At 37.2% G+C, this 24,385-nt stretch overlaps 2 protein-coding genes across 2 annotated transcripts; one reads left to right on the top strand and one right to left on the bottom strand.

The window, feature by feature from the left end:
• Positions 1 to 96: 96 nt before the first annotated feature.
• LOC139968005 (26S proteasome non-ATPase regulatory subunit 4-like) lies at positions 97 to 10,903 on the bottom strand. Its single transcript, XM_071972274.1, has 11 exons — positions 10,743 to 10,903; positions 8,946 to 9,089; positions 8,331 to 8,442; positions 7,662 to 7,748; positions 6,245 to 6,313; positions 4,285 to 4,346; positions 3,628 to 3,796; positions 2,944 to 3,097; positions 2,485 to 2,643; positions 1,720 to 1,781; positions 97 to 716 (listed from the first exon to the last, which is right to left on the bottom strand). The coding sequence occupies exons 1-11, from the start codon at positions 10,766 to 10,768 to the stop codon at positions 501 to 503; spliced, it is 1,260 nt and encodes a 419-aa protein (XP_071828375.1). The 5' UTR covers positions 10,769 to 10,903; the 3' UTR covers positions 97 to 500.
• Positions 10,904 to 11,046: 143 nt separating this feature from the next.
• On the top strand, positions 11,047 to 24,059 carry LOC139968004 (DDB1- and CUL4-associated factor 10-like). Its single transcript, XM_071972273.1, has 6 exons — positions 11,047 to 11,376; positions 12,926 to 13,215; positions 14,367 to 14,480; positions 15,711 to 15,908; positions 18,367 to 18,751; positions 20,402 to 24,059. The coding sequence occupies exons 2-6, from the start codon at positions 12,932 to 12,934 to the stop codon at positions 20,807 to 20,809; spliced, it is 1,389 nt and encodes a 462-aa protein (XP_071828374.1). The 5' UTR covers positions 11,047 to 11,376; positions 12,926 to 12,931; the 3' UTR covers positions 20,810 to 24,059.
• The last annotated feature ends 326 nt before the right edge of the window (positions 24,060 to 24,385 follow it).

Raw genomic sequence — 24,385 nt, 5'->3', positions numbered from 1 at the left:
ATGATTGCATCCTTTAAGAGATAAAAGGGATCCAGTATCGAACTGCTTTAAAACATAGCAAGGGGAGATCAAACAAAAGAGAAGGGAAAAGTGGTCCTCCTTTCGACAATGTATTGTTCTTTATCGCAACGTATCTTTACAACAAGTTGTATAACGTTTCACACATGGCATGGGCAAATACATTAAGCAAAAACAAATTTGATCACACCTTTATTTACTTTAGTTACTTTTTTTTTGAATAGTTAATAATGTCATAATATGTTTGCTTCATCCTTTCAAATGCATTCCTTTCCCTTCGTCTCCAATGTGTCAGACAAAACAGTGTTACATTTCTTAAGACCAGTATTGCAAAGAATCCATCTGTGAAAAGTTTTCCAAAGATTCTCTCTACGTCTGTCAGTGGAATAACTAAATACTGTTGTATTCATACTCCAACCTGTACAGCCTACTACTGGTTTCCAGCAACATCGCGAACAAATTAATTAATTAGTTTCATGAAATCACTTCTTTTTCCCATCCTTGTCTTCTCCATCTTTCTTGTCTCCTTTCTTCTTCCGTTGGTCTTCGTCCTTCGTCGTCTGTTGTTGGAGCAGAGAACCCATTGCATTTTGGACCGTCTCACTGGACGGGTCCACACCTGGTAGGTTCTCTAGAACGCTTCTTAAGAATGTTGGATCGGACATCACCTCAGAGTAGTCCTCTGTGCCCCCTTCAGCCTAGGAAATGAACAAAGTGATTGATTCATTTTCACGTAATTGTAATGGTTGAGAAATTGCACAATATATGCTGAATGAGGCTTGGAAGACAAAACCACACAAATTGCCAAAAATATCAATTCTTGCTGTGAGAATGTTATATTCTGTATAGAAGTTTTGCAGTGTGCTAAAGCATCAAAGAAATATATGAATACAGGATGTTCACCAAAACTCCAGCCAGAAAGATGTAATGTAAATGTAATAAGAAACTTCCAGGGTGTATGCATGACACTTACTTTCCTGCCATATATTCTGGGATGAATTACTCCACTAACTTGGAATCAGTAATACCGTTATACCCAAATGTAAACTCTTTTAATTCATATAGATCTGGTGTATCTTCACCCATGTGTGGACATTACATGTGAGGACATTACATGTGAAATTATTATCTTTCTGAGTGTATGAGTCAATATGACGTGGCCTCATAAGAATTAAACAGAGTTCTTGCCAGAAATATCAAATACAGCTTTTCAACAGAATAATGAGTTGACTAACAGCTTCTTATTGTAGGGTGAAATTATTGTGGTTGAACACACAACACTACTGGAGGAGGTTGTACCACTGACGATAACCCTGTTATATTATATTAATTACATTAATCATTGTCATTATTAGCTCATTCAGCTTGCAATGGGGTTAAATTACACCATGAATCACACTGGTTCATTTATCAACTTTCTTTTTAAATTTCTACTGCCATCTGAATGAGTTTATTGCTCCTTTATCTGCGTATCGAAGGGAATAAATTATCCTATATCATTTCCCCAAAGGGCTGTGTGCAAACTGGTAAAATTGTTATCCATGGGCAAAGCTGTGCACAGGAAACCAAAAAATAATGTTTTATTAGAGATAAAAGTCAGGGCCTTCAATACTGCTACAGAAAAATTGGACACTAAATTGTTTCTGGATAATATTTGTTTGATACACCTTTGGGACAGAATTGTTGGCTTCATGAATTTACCTTTGCATCGTCTGTTTTTGAGCTTCCTCCCGCATCTGTCTCCATTGGTGTTTCCGCCTCCTCTGATGAGTCAGAGGAAAAATATGAACCAGAGGAAGAAAGTTAGCTTATAGAATGAAACATGATTCTAGAAAATGGTATCTACTCTCCAAATCTGCAAATATTTTAACTAGCACTACCCTCCCCGAGGGGGAACCAACTAAACTAGAGCACACTAGGTTCTGTAGTAAACTGTAGCAGCCACCTTAATAGTCAATGCAAAACATGAAAGAATTCATTCTTATTTCAGTTTTGGGAGGAAATTGACATACACTGATCCATTCCTACAGACTAACAAAGCTTTCTCATTAGGTTGTCTAACCTGTACAGATAGGTTGGGAGTCAGAAACGATGAATTTATTGTAAAAGAGCGTTTACTATTTAACTGTCTTTGGAAACAGAGAAGTGTTATTTTGGCAGTAGTAGTTTGTTTAGAGTACATTTTTTTCTCCAAGACTATTCCCACAATAGAGGCATGTGCCAGTTTTATCAAAATCACCTGCTACCCGTGAGAATACCGAGAAAGTCTTCGGTTCCTAAAAAATTCCTTCATTTTATCACAAGCCGGATAACCACTTTTAATTAACAAGACACTTTGGGTCTGATTCTAGATACACAAGATTGTAACCTAAATCTTTGAAGCCCTTTAATATCTCTGACAAAACAAATAGTGAATTAATTACAAGCATCAAACTGATAACTGAATTCATGATAGAGAATCCTCACCGTCTGGTGCCAGCGACATCTGCATGGCGTATGCGATCTGTTGCTCTTCAGTCATGTTACTGAAGTCGGGGATTGGGGCTTCCTCCATGCTGCTGGTAGTCTCAGCAGCTGGGTTCATACTCATGGCCAGAGCTTGCTCCAACAGGGCCTCCTCAGAATCTGAAAGAGGCAAAAGACAAAGGTATTCACGAGTTGCAATGGTCATGGGTGCTTACATCCAACAAAGCATAATAACGGCTCAAAGATTTCCTTTTCGTAAATGTGTTTAAGTTTTGAAGGTCTGATGCTACGGATCTTCTACGAGGGCTACCCGAAAGGAAAAAATAGACAACGGACTCAGAACACATGTCAAGGCACCAGGATTGTTAGATATGAGGGCTATTCAGATATCCCTAGACGTTGCTTTAAGTTGGCTAGAATGACCCAAGTTATATACCCATTACGTGAGCCACTTCTTACCGGAAGGAGGAACAGCAGTGGTTGCTGCTAGTGTTGTTGTGGTGTCTGTGTCTGTGGTTGGTTTGGGAGTGGTTTCACCAGCGGTATCCTCGATCACCTGTTTGGTTTCGTCCTCTTGACGCTGGCGTTGCTCCTCCATGGAAATACGAAGAGCCTACCAAAAAAACACATAGTAAGGGGCAACCATGTTAGACAAGAGTTGGACAACTATGTTGTAAACGCTGAACCTTGTACAACACCTCTTCTATCACTAGGGTGATGCTGATAGTAATGGGACAAAACCCTCAAAATACAGACAAATAGTACTCACAACATTGTTGGTTTCTTTCTTTCTTCTCTCCATCCCTTGTCTACTAATCCCCTTACATCTATCTCTTAGTGTTCACCATGCTCATTAACCTGTCTGTATTCTGTGCGTGTTTTTGTCCCTTATGTTACTGTTACTTGTCATTCAGCCTTTGAAGAAGATCCTGCTAGGATCGAAACGTCAGGCCAACTTACTTTTACACAACATTTGAAAATAGCAGGTTTGGTTATTTGTGATTCATTTGAAAAACAAACGCATGAGTAAGAAATGAGTTATCAAACTCAAAGCTATAAATGGAACCAAAAACTGTTTCCGTGAGTTGTGAGCATTTTCCTTTGTACATATGTAAACACAGTCAAACCAATATTTCTACTTACCATTGCTAATTCTGGGTCCGAAGCAGGGTCAAAGCCAAATTCAAATTCCCCTCCGCCGGTCCCAGGTAGGCCAGGTACAGCACCGGACCCATCCTCTCCTACTATGACTGGTGAATGCATGAGAGCATCTGACAGCAGTGTGCCTGGTGGGATGGTCACTAGATGGGAACTGTCACAGATGACAAAAAAGTGATTCCATAAAACTCTTGATATTATTCATGCAACATATTTAATCAAAAAAAGGATATTTGGTTTGATTTCATAGTACAATAGCTGCCTGTGTCTTGAAATTTCCTACACTGACAAAGTGACAACTACAAATGGTGCACAATCTCTGGCATTGAGAGGAGACTTGGATTAATAAATATCATTTTGTAAACTCAAGCCCTATTGATCGAACGTGATATTTTCTGGGAAGACACCGGAAACTGAACCAATAATTTTACTTTGTTAAGAATGTTCTTTGTTGTCTAGGAAAAGTTCATCTTAAACATCTCTATCAAATAATTTATGATGACAGGTTCTCCATTGACAATACAAGCCAGAGAAACTTGATGCATATCGCCAGGCATGCTGAAAATGCTAACCAAAGGTAGATGTGTCCACTCCACTACTCAATTACATGAAACGTATTAACGTACTGTGAGCAACACTTACCCAGTACCTTCACTACCATTGATTGTGTTGATGAAAGTTGTAAGCTTTTCTGTATTGTCACTCTTTAATACAAAAGAACAAAGTTATGATAACTTATGAATACGAATCTGAGCAGGAAAACAAAAAGTTGATTTTGACCATCGGAAACTGAGAAAAAATGGAGTGCAGAAAACAGGAAAAGACAAGCTGGCGAAGGAAATGTATTTAAAGAAAGATACCGACCATGCTCGGTATCATTTAAGAAGATCGTAAGAGACAGCAAAGGGAGCCCTAAAAACTGCAGTAAATGACGACACACGAAGAAAGAATGCTTGGTCTGCTCTCACTCATCTTACACAAAAATTGTGAGCATTTTGAAAATGACACATTTATTCTTACACTATAAGAACCTTACATGCTGTGAAGTGTGAAAACCATAACATTACTCGTATGCAATTCTTGTCAAGCTTCACCTACTCAAAACACCCAAAAGTCATGAAACAGAGGTCATCTTTACTGGCCTCACATATGCTAGAAATTCAAATAATGGTCACTTTTATATATTCAAATTCCAACAAAACTTGAAGCAGCATTTTGCGTCCTTTTCTATGATTTTTCTCAACCTCACTGACTCCACTATGCCATAACGACATACATAACTAGCTTATCTATTTAAATCTTACTTCAAATGGTGGCATAAAATAATATGAATATTTAAACACTACGAACGTCATTGACCAATACGTAATACAACACCATGCCTTATTAGTGTACAGTCTATATGGCAGTTGTACAAGGGAGTTCCATTGCAACTCCCTGGTTGTACCAACGCAAAGTCTTGAATCTATTTTTAGCAACGGCTCATACTAAACCTGCATCTCTGATTGGTTGAATTCAAACTAGTGGGTTTGGGGGAACTGTATGCGTTTAGTTTTAAATGTGGAATTTGTCGTGGACACTCTTCTCGTTATCTGCAAATATCTTTAATTCCTCGCCAATTAACGTTGTTGGCAGGGAAAAAACTTGGCTAATATCTTAGTTGGCTGTTTTGTGATTGATATATGTAAAAAATTGATGGACATGTCAAAAGAGTAGAAAACGGCGACCAAACGCAAAATGCTGCTTTAACTGCCAACCTCAAAAACATCCTTGTACAAAGCATCTTGTTGTCACTTTATTTATTAGACTCCTCAATTTCTGTGAATGATTTACAGGGTTCAAAAACTCATACAGAGATCTTTTGAAAACTGTTAGCGCTATTTGCACACTAAAATTGGAGGCAGTAATGATGACCTTCAAGCCCCACTTAGGGATGTTTGGGCAAAATGGCAAACAATAACAACTCAACTGTTGCCTCCAAACATCACATTATTCATATTAGCGTTAAAAATACACTGAAATACACTGAAATACACTGAAATACAAAAATACACTGGGTGATTCACCCCGCTGTTTTGTCCAAACAGCCCTCTGAAAAACATTGTGAAAACAATAGCTCCCGGAATTATGTCACTAAGATACGTCATTACTAACTTCAGTTACAGTACCAGACAAATCAGTTATTACCTCCGGAATATTTCTGTTTGAATACAACATTTTGAGTCCCGAAAATGTTGATGTTTTGGATACACCCGTTCCTCGAAATTATTTTTAATCTTTTTGCATGATGGTCTCCAGTATATTATGTTAGGGCTATATGTACATACAATTAATCATATTTAGCCTTACTCTCAGCTTGTCACGCATGTTATGATTGATTTTTCGTATAAAAGGTGTTAAACATATAACTCATAAAAAAGCCCCTCTCTGTCTCCAGAATAGCCCACTAAAAATAGTCACAATAGCCCCCATAAAGTATAGTTTTTATCCTGATTAATATATATATATATGTCTATTCCCTCTACACAATTTTGGTTTTTAAATCAAACATAATCCTTTCAGATGAACTTTCTTAATTGAAAGGTAATTTTGTTGTACTTACATCTTGTCCAAAGTTGATGATATCCACATTCACCTTTTCTTTCTTCAATTTCTTAGCCAATTTTACAAGCTGCAGATTAGAGATCATTGAAATTAGTAGTTGATTTATGCATCTAGGGGAGCACCACCTCAAAATTAAGTGCACTTAACAGTAACTTTCTTTGAAATAACTGATGTTTGTGAAGAACAGTTTTCTTCACTTCACTGCATACACATTTGATCTCAAATGACACAAAATCATAAATTTCTGAGATTATTGTTCCATGTAACATTACATTTTACTCATAAAATAGCCCACTAAAAATGGTCACAATAGCCCCCCCCCCCCATAAAGTATATATCAATGATATTGATGATGACATCTCTAGCCATGTTTTAAAATTTGCAGATGACACAAAACTTTTTACCAGGATTGAAGATGGAAACGATGCATTATCTTTGCAAGAGGATATCAAGATGCTGCATCTCTGGTCTGAGTAATGGCAAATGTTATTTAATGTTAGCAAGTGTAAGATTCTGCACTTTGGTCATAATAATCATCATTTCAACTTCTTTATGAATGGTCAGCCATTAGAGACAGTGAATGAAGAAAAGGATCGTGGTGTTATTGTTCCAAGCTCTCTCAAATTAAATACACAAGTTGTTGCCTGTGTGAAAAGAGCCAACAGGATTTTGGGAATGATTTACAGAACTTTTGAAACAAAGGAACATGAATTAATGTTGAAACTTTATAAATCTCTTGTTCGTCCACACTTGGAATTTGCCATTCAAGCTTGGAACCCATATTTAAAAGGTGATATTGATTATCTTCAAAAAAGTACAGAGAAGATTTACAAGGATGATACCTGTTTTGCGGCATTTGCCATACAATGAAAGACTTTCTGCTCTAAATCTCACCACATTATCCACCAGAAGACTAAGAGGAGATTTAATTAAAGCTTTTAAAATTATGAAAGGTTACGTAAAAGCTAGCCCTCAATTATGGTTTGAATTTAGCGACATCTCTTTTACTAGAGGCCATTCAATGAAATTGTGTGCAAAATATTCAAAATTGAATGTACGCAGACATTTTTTCCCGGTCAGGGTAGTTTCTGAATGGAATCACACAGTCTGCCATTGATGCTACCAGTATAAATCAGTTCAAGGGACTTTTGGACAGACATCTGCAATGTAGGGGAGTCACAAGAGCTGAGCTCTCTCTCCCTTCTTCATCCCACACTACATCTGTCTAGTGATGAGGCGTGGGATACAGGTGAATACAAAGTAGAATTGTCTCCTCACACAGAAGACAATTTGAATAAATCTAAACCCTTGACATAACTAGGAACACAGGGAGAACCACATATGACAAACAAACAAAACAATATCATTATGCCAATATTGATTCTTGCCACCATGAAATATTGCTTTCATCTTACCTCTTTTTCTTCATTTTCAATTGGACTTCCAACAAAGGCTACGATTCTCATCCGATGGTTTTTACCCTGCCTGTGTTTGAGAGCAAGCTAAACAAAAACAAAAACAAGATAGGTGAATTTAAGCAATGAAAAAATATTTCAATTTGCTGGTTCATGCCACCACGTATCACGATCTTGGTTCATGTTAGAAGCATAATAATTATAAAGCCCAAAAATGTGGTATAGATGTAATAAGTCTGAGCAGTCGTGGTCAACCTTTGTCACATTTTATTTGGATTTTAATTTACGATTGATAAGACTCCCCCTCCCCCCCATCTCCCCAAAAATCATGGGGCAGTAGAATAACAAGTGGGTGAAAAGGTAAAATCATGATAGTATGGTCACTGAGAAAGGGAAGTGGTCTAAAAACAACAAGAGCAAGAGTGCAATTGTTCTGAGAAGACAGGGGAAGCATGGAATGAAGGAAATATTGACAATCATGAATCCCAGAAAGAAAGAAGAATGAAAGAAAGAAAGAGAGAAGGAGAAGGGAGGGGACAGGGCAGGGATAAGATTTCTCTTTCTGCCCACAATCATAGGACTCCTGTTTATTATAAACAATTGCATCTTTGATAGTGACTTTGACAACCTTTTTGCACTGGTTATATATGATATAGTGCCTATACTTACATGAGCTACTTTGATACCGGTCAGAAAGTTTAATGAACCCTCGGGATGGCATTGGTGTAGGTTTGCCAGTATTATCTCCACTTCTGATGTCATGGTAACCAGAACCTTGACACTATTATGAAAGAAAAACCAAAAGTACCTCTGTCAAATCTTTCAATCTAATCATGATTTTAGTCAAAAGCAACAGGCTAGTACTAAATATGCAATACATTTTTAAATTTTGGACACAAACTATATCTCAGAAACACTTATTCACAAAATCAAGTCAATTGTAAGTTCCTTTTGTATGCCTAAACTACTGTTGGATAATAACGTTGGGATAACTGGAGAAAATTTACATGCGGAAAACATCAGGGTTGTTCTTATGACATAAGACAGTATAGAATACATCTTTTTAGACTGCATGGGATTAGTCAAGCTTCAGGTTTTTTGCTAATCAATTTAGCAATGGAATGTTCCAATATACTGTAAATAGGACTTATGAGAACTTGTTTAATTTTGTTGGGCCACAAAATTATTGCAATCGTAAGCTAACTCACTGACTTGGTAAGCTGACATAAATCAAATCTCCAATTCAGTTTTTGAAAAGAAAAAAAACATACTCAAGATACTTACCTTGGTGACATAGCAATGAGACCAACATTATTTTCTGGATTTGACTTAGTTTTGGAAAGGCAAACTAAATTCACAGCATCCTGCTGTGCTTGGATTCTGGTAGGTACAAAATCTCCATTTCTCATGTACTCACTGGTATCCGCACTGGTAAAGAAAAAATAAAATGAAATCAAACATTTCTGATCCAACTGAAGAAAAAAAACTAATTTACCTCATCATCAGTAACATTTTCCCTTGTTTCATACAGTTAGATCATGTTGCTGTCTGGTTACAGTTTACTTGTGTACCGTGTAAATTGTGATTGGACTAAATCAAATTTTAATTTTATCGGTTCAGAATATGTAGTTGAATCACTCAGTGTGATGGTTATGTATTTAGTTACTCAGTGTTATTGGTAGTTATTGGAATAACTCAGTTTTATGGCACAAGAGAGAAATAAGGTGTGCCCATTGAAGTAATACCAGTGTAACAACTAGATGCTATATTCCTACTGGGCGATAGTGTATATCATATGTACACTGAAGGTTGTTCAGGGCTTAACATTGATTATTGGACTGTCATGATCACAATTTGACAGTCATTTTGTTGCTCTGTCTCAGCTTAATTTTACATTTTTAGAATCCACTGCGTACCTCATAAATTATAACACTTTGCAGTGGTCATGGTAAGGAACCAACTGCAAGGTTACATGTTCTTCTGAGATTAACAGGGCATAAACATTGTTGTGTGTGCCTAACTTCCTTTCAGATTAGTCAGCAAATAATGGTACCTCATAAATCATATGGCTTTGCAGTTGTCATGGTAAGGAAACCAACTGCAAGGACACATGTTCTTCTGAGATTAAGACAATAGGAATAAAGAGGGCATAAACACTGTTGAGACGTGTGTGCCTAAATTCCCCCAAGTTTAGTAAGCAATTACTAGTATAGTCAGTATTGCGAAGTTCGGCATACTGCGAAGTTCGGACACCCTAAGAAATACACGACTTCACCATGAAAACCTACAGGAAGAGCCAAATTTCACCAAAAAGTACGAAGCTACAGTTATTTTCTCTCCAAAATGACCCGTGTGCAAGAAATTACTTTCATATTTGTCAATAAAATGACGAAGATCTATGAAGTCTGTTATAATTATTGAAAGAGCAACTGCGCCACCAATTTTATCACCAGCGCCACACTGTGGGTTGCGTGTCCGAACTTCGCAATACTCTAGCAAAGAAATACCAGTTCCACAATCACGAAGAATCTTCTTGGAAAACAACGTGAAAACAGTTTGCAGGAAAGAAAGTTTGGCCGTGTATCGTGCTATAACACAATTCTCCCACCATTTGAAGTATATTTTCTGGTGATTTAGACCAGAAGATTTAGTTTTGGGGTGTTTTAAGTCTTAAGTGTCCGAACTTTGAAGTCACCATGCTACCACTATACTTAGACTACTTTGTCACGCTTGCAATTCACGTTCGGTTCAAGTTCGGTAACTAATACAGTAGGCCCTAGGCCGAAAAAGTGAAACACCTGACCTAAGCGTTACATTTCGTACGATACTACCCTATTAACAATGCTGTTAGTGTTACTGTTAGGCTTAGCTACCAGTAGTACCACGACCACTGTTCGCGTATAGCCTATACGACTACGAGAAATGCAAAATCACTGCTCTCGCATGTATACTTTACTACTAGTAGCAGTAGTACTACTATTAGCCTAAAGTATCGGCCTATTTGGGAATGTATTTCTGATACAAAGTGTGATTTTGTTGGAGATGGCACATGATTCTAAGCAAGGCACTAACAGTTCTTACCACACGATTGTACTTTCGAGAACCATTTCTCTTCTAAAAGCGACTGCAGAACTTGATTTTCGGGCTGGTGAGAGATCGTGTACTCAATGACTTTGGCAAAAGCTGTTCGTATAATAACATGTAACAGATCATTTGATTGGACAATAAGCTGGTTATCTGTCTCCTGCGTCCAATCAAAATCCGTTATGCAAAACAGAAGCGGAGTTCGATTAAAGGTAGCATGAACTTAATAACAACAACAAAGACTGACATCAAAATGGACTTGAAATGAATATCTTTCCCAAAGTCCACACAACTGAGTTAGGCTAGGCATTTTTGTGCTGACTGCATGTTACTATTGCTACTACTACTAGGCCTAGTATTATAAGGGTAACCGTATTATAATACTAGTAACGACGGCATGCAGTATTGTTACTGTTAGATTTTCACAATATACTGTATTTCTGGCATTAGGTCTACGTTAGTACTGGTGTTTGGTCCAAAATCACAAGTTAAACTTTGTATATTCTGCATCAGTAATAAGGCCCAACCAGCAAGTACTAAATAGTAAGTAGCCTAGTCCCAACGTTGACGACAGCGAAGTTCCTACTACTACAGTACTCGTCTGGGGCCTTGGGGTCTGCCTGCTCGAAGCGTTAGTATTCACATTCATTACTACTTTTACCAGCCTAAGCGAGAGTGATACCTAGTAAGAGACGTTAAGTTAGAGATAAAACCTACATAACCATAATTAATTTTAGGCCTTGCCAGGCTCAGTTATAACTAGTTTCATTGCATGTCCAAATTTGCCAATATTCAATAATAAGGTAATGCTGAGCACACATCACATTTACACTAACACAATTTGATCATGAAAAACATGAGTCTGCTAACAAGTTAGAGTAACGCAAAATCTTAATATTATTTCACAGGTAGGCCCAGGCCTATACTTTATCTGATAATGCCCCCATAGCAAAATCAAGAAGCCAAGATGGACAAATTGTTTTAAATACAAATGGAAAGGTCTAGACTATATAGCAGTTTGTTATGCACTGCAGCATGTGGTTTTCAGGCTTTTGAACTAATCAAAACTCATAGATAATAGCATTAAGCCATTAGGCCTAATTTGGAACAAGGCATAGACTAGCCTACCTACTAAAACGGGGCCGTGTCATTCTGCCATCAATAAATTCCGCCATAGAAAATGTGCTCTTCCCGCAATAGTAAAAGTGCCATTCTGCCATGTTACTCCGATGGCGGTAAAGCACTTTGTATGGTGGAAAGAGCACATTATTGTGGGTGCACTGTAGGCCTATATGCACTGTATATTGCTGCGCTTCACACTACCTAGGCCCTCAAAATCCGCAAAATTGTCCAGTAAAATCAACAGAATCGGTGTTTTTAATATGCAATCAACCTAAATTAATTTGATTTATTTAACCAACCATATTATATATTTGAAGACAGTGTTCCTATCCTTCCACGAGAATCAATAAAAATTTCACCGATACATTCCTGTGTGAAATCCATTCCTAAAATGTACCTTTCTGCCATAGGTTTCAAGCCTTTCCACCATGGCGGAAAGGATCAAAATCTATGGCAGAATGGTAACCTATGGCAGAATGGCACTTGATCCACTTACAGTAAACAGCATAAGTTATTGCCATTTAAAAGACGGATGAAAGTGTATCTGGTACAATGTAATGTAAACTTATTTTCAAATTAATAAAACTGTATTGTATTTGTAGCCTAACTGAAATATTTATGTACCATAAGACCTCGTTCAGGTCATTGCTAATGTCAAACACAACATCATCAGGCTAATACAAGACTTATAGTACTACTTCAACCATGGGTCCTATTCACAGCCTTAAATGCTTAGATGTTAACTTATATCTTGGCAGTATATCTAGGCTATCCTGAAGCCAGGGCAGCCAATTGGAGAGGGGATGGGGGTGGGTTATGTGAAGGGAGAGGATTGACTACTTGGCAATATTTTGTTTGATTGAGAGTGTCTGTATGCAAAATGGTGGCATCTCTTTCAAGTTTTTCAAGCTTATCAATCCAACTTTAATACTTTTTACTATCAGGATTACAAAGTCTAGATGGTTGTTTTGTTTTCATTGTCTCAAAACAATTGTATTGTTTTCATGTCATAGTGATAAGATTGATTAAAATCTTTTTTCCTCCCCTTTTTAATACAGCAATGCATGATGATCAAAGCGGACGGTACAGATGATTCTGTAACCGTTCCTTCTCACAATAAACTCAGCAAAACTCATTGCGAAGGTTTCTTTGATTGGAGTAGAGGGCAGCAGATAGGATCATCCAAGGTTCCCCTTTATCATGGATGTTATTCCAGGACACAGAAAATCTATCATAGAAGAAGGCTGATCAATAACTTACAAAGCCAGTTATATCTTCATATGACAAAAGCTTCTTCTTCTTTTGTGGGCTTTGGTGCAGTTTTTAATCTAGAATTTTCACCAACCGGGTAAGTAGGCTTTCCTCTGTCTGCTCTCCCTTCTACTTCCCCTCCCCCAATTCCTCTCCCTTTTCCCCTCCCATCCATCTTTCATATTTTAGGAGAAAAAAGAACACTCCACTTGAATTTAGTAATCATATAACCTTATGTGTCTTAACTAGTGAATCAGTGGACTAAACATAGGCTATTTTTTTTATTCCTTGCCAAAGGCAAAAGGAATCTATGTGATGGTGATGGTGTGTATGTGAGTGTGCGAATGTATGTGATGCTGCTTGTGAACACGATATCTCAAGAAGGGTAACCTTGGGGGAGCTCATACTTTGCATGTGGATGCTGCATACTGAGTAAAACAACCTCATTGTTTTTGGTAGAGATCAAACTGAAAAGCTTGTAAACAAGATATCTCAAAAAGGGAAACAATAATGTAATTTCATACTTGGTATGTGGGTGCCCCATATTGAGTACAAGGAATTTATCGTTTTGGAAGAGGTCAAAGGTCATTTGGGGTCACCAGAGGTCAAACTGAAAACCTTGTAAACACAATATCTCCAGAACGAAACAGTAATTAATGTAATCTCATACTTGGTGTATGGGTGCCCCATATTGAGTACAAGAACTCTACTGGAAGAGGTTAAAGGTCATTTGGGGTCACCCGAGGTCAAATGGTGAAAACCTTGTAAACACGATATATCAAGCAGGAAAACATGTCTGGATCTTATATCTGGCATTACATGTTATGCCCATAATTGAATGCCAGCAGCTGATTTATATCCATGTTAACATGACATCAATCTGTTTGAATTTCCATTATTATTAAATTATTAATAAAGACCTGTGGTGAGGTCAAACTGTGAGAGCCTTGTCAACGTGATATCTCAGAGGTCAAACTTTGACGACTCATACTGTGTTTCATGGTTCACAAAAATCTCAGTCGATGCCCATGGATGTTAAACATTCTATATCTAGTGTAAAAATAACAACTTCACAATGAAAACGTGTCAATTTGAAACCACAGTACTTACAAAAACAATTTCCTATGGGCAAGGAATCACTTAGACTTTTGGCTTTCTAGTTGTGTAAGGAAATTAAGGTCTTTTTGTGGAAGAAGTACAGTAATCACCAAGTTTTCTTGTCTTTTTTTTTCATGTTTTCTCATGTAGCAAAATACTTGTGGCAGCATGTGAAGGTAATGCCATGAAGATTTATGACCCATTAGCACTCAGCCAGATTCAAGTTGTTCCAAAGGCCCACACAGACTGTGTGAACTGCATAAGGTAATCAATGGTAATGTATAAATCAATGTGTGTAGTGTGGTGATATTCATCATACTATTTGACTAAGTTCACCCATTTATTATCTTGAAGAAGTTGTTGATTCCCTTTCGCAGACAGAAGGAATCAATCCGCTGACAATGGTATATGTACATGTGTATTTATACCTGATAATTTGTGTGTAATGATGAGACCTAAGCATGTTAATACTTCTAAAAGAGTAGCTTCGTTGAACATCGTATTTTTCTTCCACTTCTTGTACACTACCAGTATGGCAATTAATTTTTGTGGTGTTGTTTATTTTAGTGCCACTTCCTCACCGTTATGTTAATATATATCTTCAGTTCATTGTCGATTATTATTATTATTATGCCATTATGGTAGTTAAAGTCATTGAAGACTCGCCTCAAACCGCGTGCGGCCATCTGAAAAAGTTAACTTTCTGTTGCTTGCAAGTGATGTTTTGTTTGTGTCTCTACAAAATGCAGACAGTAATGAAATGTGATACCTTGTTATCTTTAGCTGGACCTGAAATGTCCATCGCTGTATCGTTTGTATACTGTGCTGTGGGTATTGACCACAGCTTTATGTACTGACTATACACTAGTGTCTTATTGGTATATGGTAGCAAGCGGTGTGTGTATTTTCTGGGATCGATGGTGGTGTTTAACACTTCTGTTACACCTCATTCGAAACTAGGTCAAATTACCGGCATAAGACGTTTCTTTTTGCGCGAGTCTTCACACCCTTTAAACAACACCTGTAGGCTTTGGCAAACACAACTTTTATCATGAATAATGACCTTGATCAGAGTATACCTGACATGTCATGTCGTTTCCAGATGGCGTTGGTGAAATCACTTCTTCATATGAATTAATTTCTTTATATGATTACAGTAACAGCAACATCTTCTGAAAAAGGGGTGATAAATTTTTATCAAGTAGTATTGATACTGTTACATTATAAATTGCCAAAATGGCAGTGGAGTTCATGACTTTGTGATATCTTGCAAGATGTGTTTTTATGGATTAAGGGTAGAGGTCTGAAGACTGGAGGGATCGAATGAGGGTAGAGTTTGACTTTAACAGTTTTTACTAATCTGAAGCAGATGTTTGTGTTGAAGTTTTCATATATTACTTTTCTGAGCTGCTTACATTTTTTACACCTCAAGTATTGCATAACATATCTTGCCAAATCATTGAGTTTTATTTTTTTTTATGTATTTCATTTAAGATTTTTAGATGACAGAACCTTCGCCACAGGATCTGATGACTGTACTGTTGCATTATGGGATTTCAGGAACGTAAAGCAGAAGGTCACGCAGCTGCAAGGACATAGGAACTGGGTGAAAAGCATAGAATACAGTCCAGCCACTGGTCAACTGATTTCCTCAGGTTTTGATGGCAAAGTTTATGCCTGGGACATAAATAGGTATATATTTATCTTGAAGTAGTAGTTGCAGATCTGAGAGATTTTTGTGGTAAATATATATTGTCAAATTGTGGCATTGACAAGAGATTATTGTTCTTCTAGCTGAAACATATGGATAGCAGCCTGATGTGTTAGCTGCATGATGTCATAGCTCATATTCAGGAACAAGATATCTCACGACTTAGCTTGTTACATCGATGCGTTGTATCGATCATAGAGGGAGCCTAGTAGTAGTAGTAAGTTGAGTCTCGTCTATCCGACATGCTCAGTGATTAACCTCCGCCACGTATCACGATCTTGCGCAAGGTTTATTAATTCCTCGAAATTGTTAATGTTAACGTCCTTAAATTGTGACTTTATTTTTCCAAGCAAGGTAGTCACGGGCCTTCCTACTGGTTTAGCAGTATGTCTCAATGCTTCTCTTAAAGCAACCTTTGCTGGAGCGTCCTCCTGGAGTCTTGCTACATGACCGAAAAATCTCAATCTTCTAAAGGGAGCCTGCTACCCTGTAAATACTATACTTTGAATAGTCTTGGCTAACTACTATGGTTTCACAGCGAGCAGGTTATTCTAGGCTTATCACTAGCTAATTAAAGCCTTTGGTGGGGAAATGTACTATTAGGTAATCATAAGTTAAACGAATGAAAGGGGAGCACCCTTGAGATTCATCCTAACCTGTAATTATTAAATGTTAAATCAATGCACCTCATATCTGTCAGCCTTTGGAGAGGGAGAGGGGATGGGTGGGTTGGATTGGTAGAATGGAAAAACTGATATTACATTTGTCTTTCTTTTGTGTTAGGGCTTTAACACTTATTTGCAAATTGACCTGAAAGTGTGTCAGAACGGTTATGAAGGGCAGTTGAGAGTCTATAACACCCCGGATGTTCAAGTTGGTGAAAACTTGCTGGTTTTTTTTTCTTTCTCTGTAGTAATTCAATGCAATTTTGTAAACAAATCTCTTCCAAATGCAAGCAATTGTTATATATGTCACATCAGATTCACCTCTCCGATACTAAGTTCAAAGTTATAATTATTACGTTTCAAATGACTTTAAATCGCATCTTTACCAGCGCAGAAGGATGAAGTTATCGTTAATTTATTACTTTCAATTATCGACAAATCTGATATTCATATCAGGCTTTATCTTGTTACTTCTGTTGTTTAATTTAATGCAAGGCTGTTAATGATTATTTGTCTTATCTCTTGGAAAACTGGCAGAACTTGCCTAATTCTTGGGAGGCACTGAACAGCTGTTGTAACACCCAATGCAAATAACCAATTAACCAAGAAATGTCAGTTTGCTTTCCATATGTTTTATGATTGAAAGGGTTTATGTTGCCAAGACAGTGAATATCTGTAGACTGGAACAGCTGCAACATGGAACAGGGATGTGCAGGAAATCCTCATTGATGAATTAACCCCTCCCCCTTTACATCATGCATTGAAAACAAAAACCAAAATAAATAAATCAGTTTCAGTTTTATTCTCTTTATGCCTTCATAGAGATGTTAAAAACTGGTAAGTTAATATAAATTTTTACCAAAATAAAATGATGGAGGTGTTATTTAACTTAGTAAGAAGGAGAAGGAGTAATAAAATAGAAGAAAGAGAAAAAAGTATTAAGTTAGAACACAATGTTCAGGTTTGAGATAAGGTGAATCCCAGTATGAAGAAGGCCATGAGTACTACCAATGGCACACAAAAATAGTTGACAGACAATTATAAATAGTTTCCTTATTTAATAAGCAAAATCTACTTACATTACGAAAAAAGACAAGTTTGGATTTCGATTGGAAAAGTTGCTCAACTTTTATGGAGCTAGCTTGGTCTAGCACTCATAGTTCTATAGTAGGGAGTGAGACTTTTTATATCCTATCCCGATGTATAAGAATACTTATTGTAAGCATTCTGCATGTCACTAAAAGTCCTTGTCAACACAATAGGCCCTAAAAGTCCTTGTCAACACAACAGGCCCTAAAAGTCCTTGAAAACACAACAGGCTATTCGGAACTATCAACTCCTAGTTGACTGATTCACAACCCCATGGGAAAGGAATTGAGAATTTTGGGGTAACAAGTTTTAATAGTAACATTGTGACTCATGTGGTACAGAGGAGCATGCAAGCAATTATGGTTATAATATTCAGATTCTGTTTTGTGATTTCTAGGTTCCTTCAATTTATGGCTTAGTTGTTTAATTTCTTGTAGTAGAATTCTTTTTGTTCTCATTTGCAAAGATGCTGCCTTGGGGGTTATCGTGAACCACCGAGTTTGTAGGTTTTACTTGAAAATTGCTCTGTATTATTTCTGTGGTGTCAGGTTTGACATCTTGTAGTGTCACTCTTCAAACATAGCTTCGGTTAAACCTGTATGTTTACTGTCCAGTGTAGGAAAGTGAATCCCTGAGGTCTGTCTGTCTGGTTTAATATTTCTTTTAACATTTTTTTTTGTTACAGCTACTCTTCAGAGGCTGCCAAACCGACCGAATTGGTTTGTCTCGATCGTTTGATGAGGACGAGACTGACCCCAGACGACAGTAAAATGATTCTGTCGACCTCTCTGGGTTATTACCTGATCATTCACGACCTGGACTTATTAACTCTTGCCAAAGACTTGAAAGACTTCTCTTCCGATGACTATTACTTGCTGCTTCAAGAAAAGGATCCAAAAGATTTGACGAATCATCCGTCGAACCACGTCTTTCATCAGAAACGGAATCGAGTCGAACTCGTGATGGATTTCCCCCGGGAGAGTTACCCATGGTGCATCTCTTCGCTGGTTGTACACCCGCAGAGCTGGTGCATGATGTCCAGGTTCACATCGGAAATGGAAGAATCGGAGGTAAGAGTCGCACGAGAGTTAACGCATGCGACAACAGATGATAGAAGTGTGATAGTCTTTTAAAAGAGTTGAAAAGTGCAGTTGGGTTTTTTTTTTAAAATCTTTTGTAGTTATTTTTTTAGTCTATTTCTTCTTCTACTGACCTCTGGTACCTGAAGGAACATTTTGAAAGGTTCAGGGAATAATTAAATAATTAAGTGGTTGAATTTTAGTGTAGCAGTTTGGAAGGCTATGCAGTTTAGCTCTGATCAAATGATACGTTTGTTGTTCATGGGTACACATAAAAACTGCTATACATTTTTCCAGTTTGGCCATGTCGTGTTGAAATTCGAGATGCAAATTATTCTCTGATGTTTGCTTTACGCTTGGTACTTACATGTATAGTATGACATCGACAGACTACCTTTGCAGGTCACCATGTGACAGGTTTCATACGTCCAAAAGAAGAAAGAAGTTGAAACCTGAAACTCTGAATTGTGATCAGTAATAGATGCCAGCATAGATAAGAGGAGATCAAGACTCAATTAAAGTGATATTCCTGTGACACACAATGTACTGTACGGCTTATATTAAAAGTATTCAAATATTCCACAACAATAGATGACAAGCCCATCTTTGTCCCTAACTATGATTAAAAATTATCTTGACTGGCTATTCCTGATTCCAGCAGGTGGATTACATTGGGTGGTCTGTGACATCATGACAGGATATATTCTTCAACAGCTTTATGCCTTCCTTTGATAATGTTTTTCTTGAAATAATTCTTGAAATGTGATACTTTTGGAAGATTTGCTTGAGCTGTGAAATGTCCTCTTTGTTCTCTCCAAACTGTACTTAGCATTTCATAAGATTTGAAGCATTTTGTAGAAATTATTTTTTCTCTCTGGATGAATGTATAAATTGTGTAAGGAAATACAAAACATTTTCCAGCTAAAATTTGCCATGATGACATCATTCACTCTGCTGTTGGAAAAAAATTAACCAACTTTGAAAAATTCTATGTCTTTGCCATACAAAATGCTATAAAGATGTGGGTTGAACTAAAGTTGCCGGACACATTAATGCAGTCAACTTAAGCTACTGGAATATCACCGGAAACAAGTGCCGATCCTGATTATTTGACACTGTAACCTGCTGCCTAGTAGACTGCCTGTAATGTGGTAATGTAGATTTTCTTAAGATTTTTGAACATCTGTTGTGTGTCATCAATGAGAGCATGGTGGCCAATTGGATAAGGCTTCGGACTCGGGATCCAAGGATCGCTGGTTCGATTCCTGCCTAATTCATTACGTTGTGTTCTTGGGCAAGATGCTTTATCTCACTTGCCTCTCTCCACCCAGGGGTTAAATTGGTACCTGTGAGGTAACTTGTCATTGGGTGCAGTATGAAACTGCTGCCAGCTGAAGGGATTGTCTCTGGGACAGGATATCATTGACCAGGGGTAATAAAACGTCTGTAAAGTGCTTTGAGACCTATCACTGGTGTAAAGCGTTATATAAAAATCAAAAAAATCAAAAAATCAAAATCAATGAATGAATTTTTTTTTATAACATTATAGTATGGGTTGAAGTGTCCCTTTATCGTGGCGAACATAACTTGCAAGTTTTAGCCCAACTTAAAGTTTTCTTTCCGTTCTTCTTTCTCTAATAGTGGACCTGCGTACACGATATTCAAGGAGGCCATTGTAACCTGGATAAAGATATTCATGACTCCGCCGCAGACAACAGTACCCCGTTTCATCCGCAAGATAGACTTTTGTATTACATGTCGGAACGGAACGACGGCCGAGGATACATCAAGGAACTCAGCGTCAGCCCGGACGGGAGGTACATCTGTTCCGCGTTCGGTGACGGCGTCAGGTTGCTCACTTTTAACACGGACTGTAGCGAACTCTGCGATCTGAACCCTACCGGAGGAAACTCTAAAGGACTCACAGAGAAGTGTCGTTTGATAAGTCATAAGAGGACAGTGGTCACGTCAGAATTCTCTCCAACTCATCCGACTTTAGTGACCGGATGTTTGGAAGGCGAGTTGGCATTCCACCAAGCGCGACTGTGACGTGATTATCAAACCAAGAGGAATGATGGTGGTCATGTCAGTTTTTACCTTTAATCTGCATTCTGCTATGGAGGAGACACCAGAAACATTATTTCGGCGGTATTAAAGATCCTTTCATGCAGGTGGACCATCGTCGAAAAATACGTTCTCACTTTGGGCCCAGTGGTCCTACTCTTGCACCGATGCCGTTTGTAATCGGTACCAGTGTCGTGAGTGAATATAAGGCACTCTGGGTCAAACTATTCCGGTTTGCATCATAACAGCACAGTCATGAATCTGTAGATATGACTAGGTGATAAATTTCACAACAAGGTTCTCAATGTGTGCTTTTTTCTGATGGTTGAATGACACAGTTCTCTGAATAGGTTGTTACCAGGAAGTATCAAATACTAAAGGAAATATGTGTACAGTGACATAGATATTATTCAGTTACCCGAGGGAGGTGCTTGCTGGACAACCTTTGTAATGTTTCTTGCATTAATGTTTAATAGGTCAGTCTCTTGGAGAAAGAGTGAAGATGAATAAAACACTATTTACCTTGAAAAGAGAGTTGATTGAAAGCATGACTTGAGGCAGCAGAATGTTAGTCCTGATATGTCTTGTTCAAGAAAAAAAAAAGGGACATTTGAGTGCAGGTAATGTTTCTCTTGCTGTCGTAAAGTTTCAAGACCTTTAGAATATGCTATAATTCTGGAATGATACTTTAAAAGTCAAATTGGATTAGGTTGGCTCCTCAGTGCATGCTTAAAGTAATCGATTGTCTTAAATCTTCTAATAACTCAACCAAAGCCATGGTTTTTTCTTCAACATCAAATGTATAACAGCTCAACCATGGATCATGGTCTACAGCGTATCAAACTTGATTTTGTGCCTAAATTCAACACACGGCTGGCCCCTCAAAAAACTAAATCTTGCCATCAATATCATGCCAGCTATGAAAGTGGAGGTATTTTAAAGTTCTCTTTAATTCATAATAAACAACGTGGTAACCGAGAATGAAATCCAGCCATTTGTATCCTTAATTCCTTAATGGGTACATTAAAGTAATGTAGAGAGAAGTCATTTCATTTTGCTTTGGGCTATTTTATGTTACTTCTGAGTTGACCAGTGGTCTGTGATGAATGTGGCAGTCCACCCACTTTAAAGTGGAACACTTGTTGTTGTGTGCAAGGTGTACCTTGTTATTTGAAATAAGTTTAGCTAATCTTTATTTAAGCTGTGTATTACATTTATTTTTTAATTTGAATCTATGGATGGTGAGGGTGTGTGTGTGTGCTTATGTGACATTGCTTGTGAACAGGATATCTAAAGAAGAGTAACCTTGAGGGATCTAATACTTGGCATGTGGATGCCCCAAATTGAGAACAAGAAGCCTATTGTTTTTGATGAAGGTCAAAGGTCATTTGGGGGTCACCAGAGGTCAAACTGAAAACCATGTGAATACGATATCTCAAAAAGGGAAAAAGCAATGAATCTGATACTTGTCGTGTGGATGCCTCATACTGAGTACAAGAACCCTATGGTATTAAGTAGAAGTCAAAGGTCATTTGGGGTCACCAGATGTCAAGCTGTGAAAAGCTTGTAAACAAATTATCTCATGAAGAGCAACATAGTCAAGTCTCATATTTAATATGTAGATGTCCCACATTGAGTAGGGAAACCCTGATTCTGTCGAAGTTCAAAGGTCATCTGGGGTCACCAGAGGTCAAACTCTGTAATCCTTGTAAACACAATATCTCAAGTAGACATCAAGAAGGTATCATATTTAGCATGTGGATGCCTTATACAGTACCAAGTGGATGAACCCTAAAAAATATTTCTAGTTTGTTCTTAGCGTAACAATCATTCTATAACAACAATAAATATAATATTTAAATGGAGATATAAAGATATGTTACTACTTTAACTATGATATATATCGCATTGCACCTCATAAGATTGTTGATGGGTATTGAAAACAAAATCTTATTTTATTTGATGATGAAACATGTCAATGTTATTAATTTGATGTAGAAAGGAAAAAAAGTCCAAGGGGATGTTCCACTGGCAGAAAATGTGAAACTATGTTGAAGAGAAATAATGTGGCACTTTGTTGGATGAAAACCTCCATTTCAATATATTGTCCATACGTCGAGATATGGGGTGAATGAATTTTCGGGGAAAAAACTCTAGAAGCCAGGAAATGAAACAAAAGTATATGCAGTGTATGATGTCATCAGGGTTAGATGATCTTCAAAAACTGCACTTAGGCTATTCAAAATCTCGTTGATTTATTCTTAAAAGCTAGGGAAGATGTGGCCTGGTTATGGGTCCATTGGATAATTATGTCACTTCACCTTGTTTTGAAACATTTTCCTAAAGTATAGTATAAAAATGAGAATACTTTATTCTTTTAATTACACCTATTTCTGTAGGACCATGTATTGACCTCCGCCAAGCCTGGGGTTGCAGACAATGATACACCCCCCCCCCCCCATCATGCCTACATGTGGTTGTGCTGTCATTGTAGAGAGGGAGACAAAGGTGATAACAACATTCAGGTCAACTATTAGTGTGAAAACGATGTCAAATAACATACAAAATGGTGTCATACTACAAGTAATGACGTATGGAAAGTTGTGTTACGCATTACTGCATATTTCAATGTATCAAACTTGATGCTATTTGGCATATCAAAGCAATATTATCTTTATAATTTGTGGCTATTTTCATGTCAGCAATATGGACAGATTATTCCTTAAGAAGTCTAGGTAAAGTTTTTAAATACATCTTTGAAGGTACTTATTTTTGTCCAAATGTTTTAGGGTAACTGGACAGCCCATGCAAAGAACTGTAATAGCTTGCAGAACTTTGTGTTTTAGAAGTTTTGGTTTTCTTTTAATGAACCTTAATTTACATAATCATAACATGATTAACCCTATGAAATTAGTTCATTAGTTATGAAGGTTAGAACAGATCTTGTTTTAGAACAACAAAAATGTTCCACATCAGCAAGGAGTGTTCTTTTCTATCATCATAATATAACAGAATATTTACTTTTATGAACTTTGTGAGTCTATATAATAAAGTATATCAGTTGTTAATATCTTAAGCTTTAAGCAAGTTCCTCTATGCATTAATTCCTTTGTAAAAAGAGAACAAAAATAATGTTTTGTTAAGTAATTCCTCAATTTCCGGTAGCCAATCTGCAATACAAAATTGACGTTGTTCATGAAGTTTTGAATATAATAAATAAAAATCGAAAACAGTCTTTTTTTTTTGGAGCTAATCTTTTTTTATATTTTTTATTGTACTTTAATACTATACAATTTTGATAGGTATAATCTATAGTACGTCTATATAAAAACAAAATGGATGACCTAAACGTTTCTTGTTGACTCTCATGAATGCATGAATGCCTGACAAACGTACATCTAAATAATAACGGATTATTAGCATAATTTATGAAATGCTTAATGACCCTTATTCAAATAAGCTAGACAAACTAGAAACTGGTCACTTATAATTCAACTTGTGAAATCTTCTTTTAAAGGCCAGTCTTAAACCCCGTTTACTCACTGGGAGAGTATTGTATAC

Source organism: Apostichopus japonicus, chromosome 5 (assembly GCF_037975245.1).
Source record: "Apostichopus japonicus isolate 1M-3 chromosome 5, ASM3797524v1, whole genome shotgun sequence".
Lineage (NCBI taxonomy): Eukaryota > Metazoa > Echinodermata > Holothuroidea > Aspidochirotida > Stichopodidae > Apostichopus > Apostichopus japonicus.
The sequence above is the reverse complement of the archived record's forward strand: the minus strand, read 5'-3'. Positions and strand labels throughout refer to the sequence as shown.

Bases quoted from the DNA above. Each gene is read 5' to 3' on its own strand.
- LOC139968004 (XM_071972273.1), top strand. From the start codon at position 12,932: ATGATGATCAAAGCGGACGGTACAGATGATTCTGTAACCGTTCCTTCT. The intron at 13,216-14,366 runs GTAAGTAGGCTT...TTTCTCATGTAG, and splicing joins CTAGAATTTTCACCAACCGG to CAAAATACTTGTGGCAGCAT. The intron at 18,752-20,401 runs GTAAGAGTCGCA...TTTCTCTAATAG, and splicing joins CGGAAATGGAAGAATCGGAG to TGGACCTGCGTACACGATAT.
- LOC139968005 (XM_071972274.1), bottom strand. From the start codon at position 10,768: ATGGTTCTCGAAAGTACAATCGTGTG. The intron at 7,749-8,330 runs GTAAGTATAGGC...GTTTTTGTTTAG, and splicing joins CCGGTATCAAAGTAGCTCAT to CTTGCTCTCAAACACAGGCA. The intron at 1,782-2,484 runs GTGAGGATTCTC...CTGACTCATCAG, and splicing joins GATGTCGCTGGCACCAGACG to AGGAGGCGGAAACACCAATG.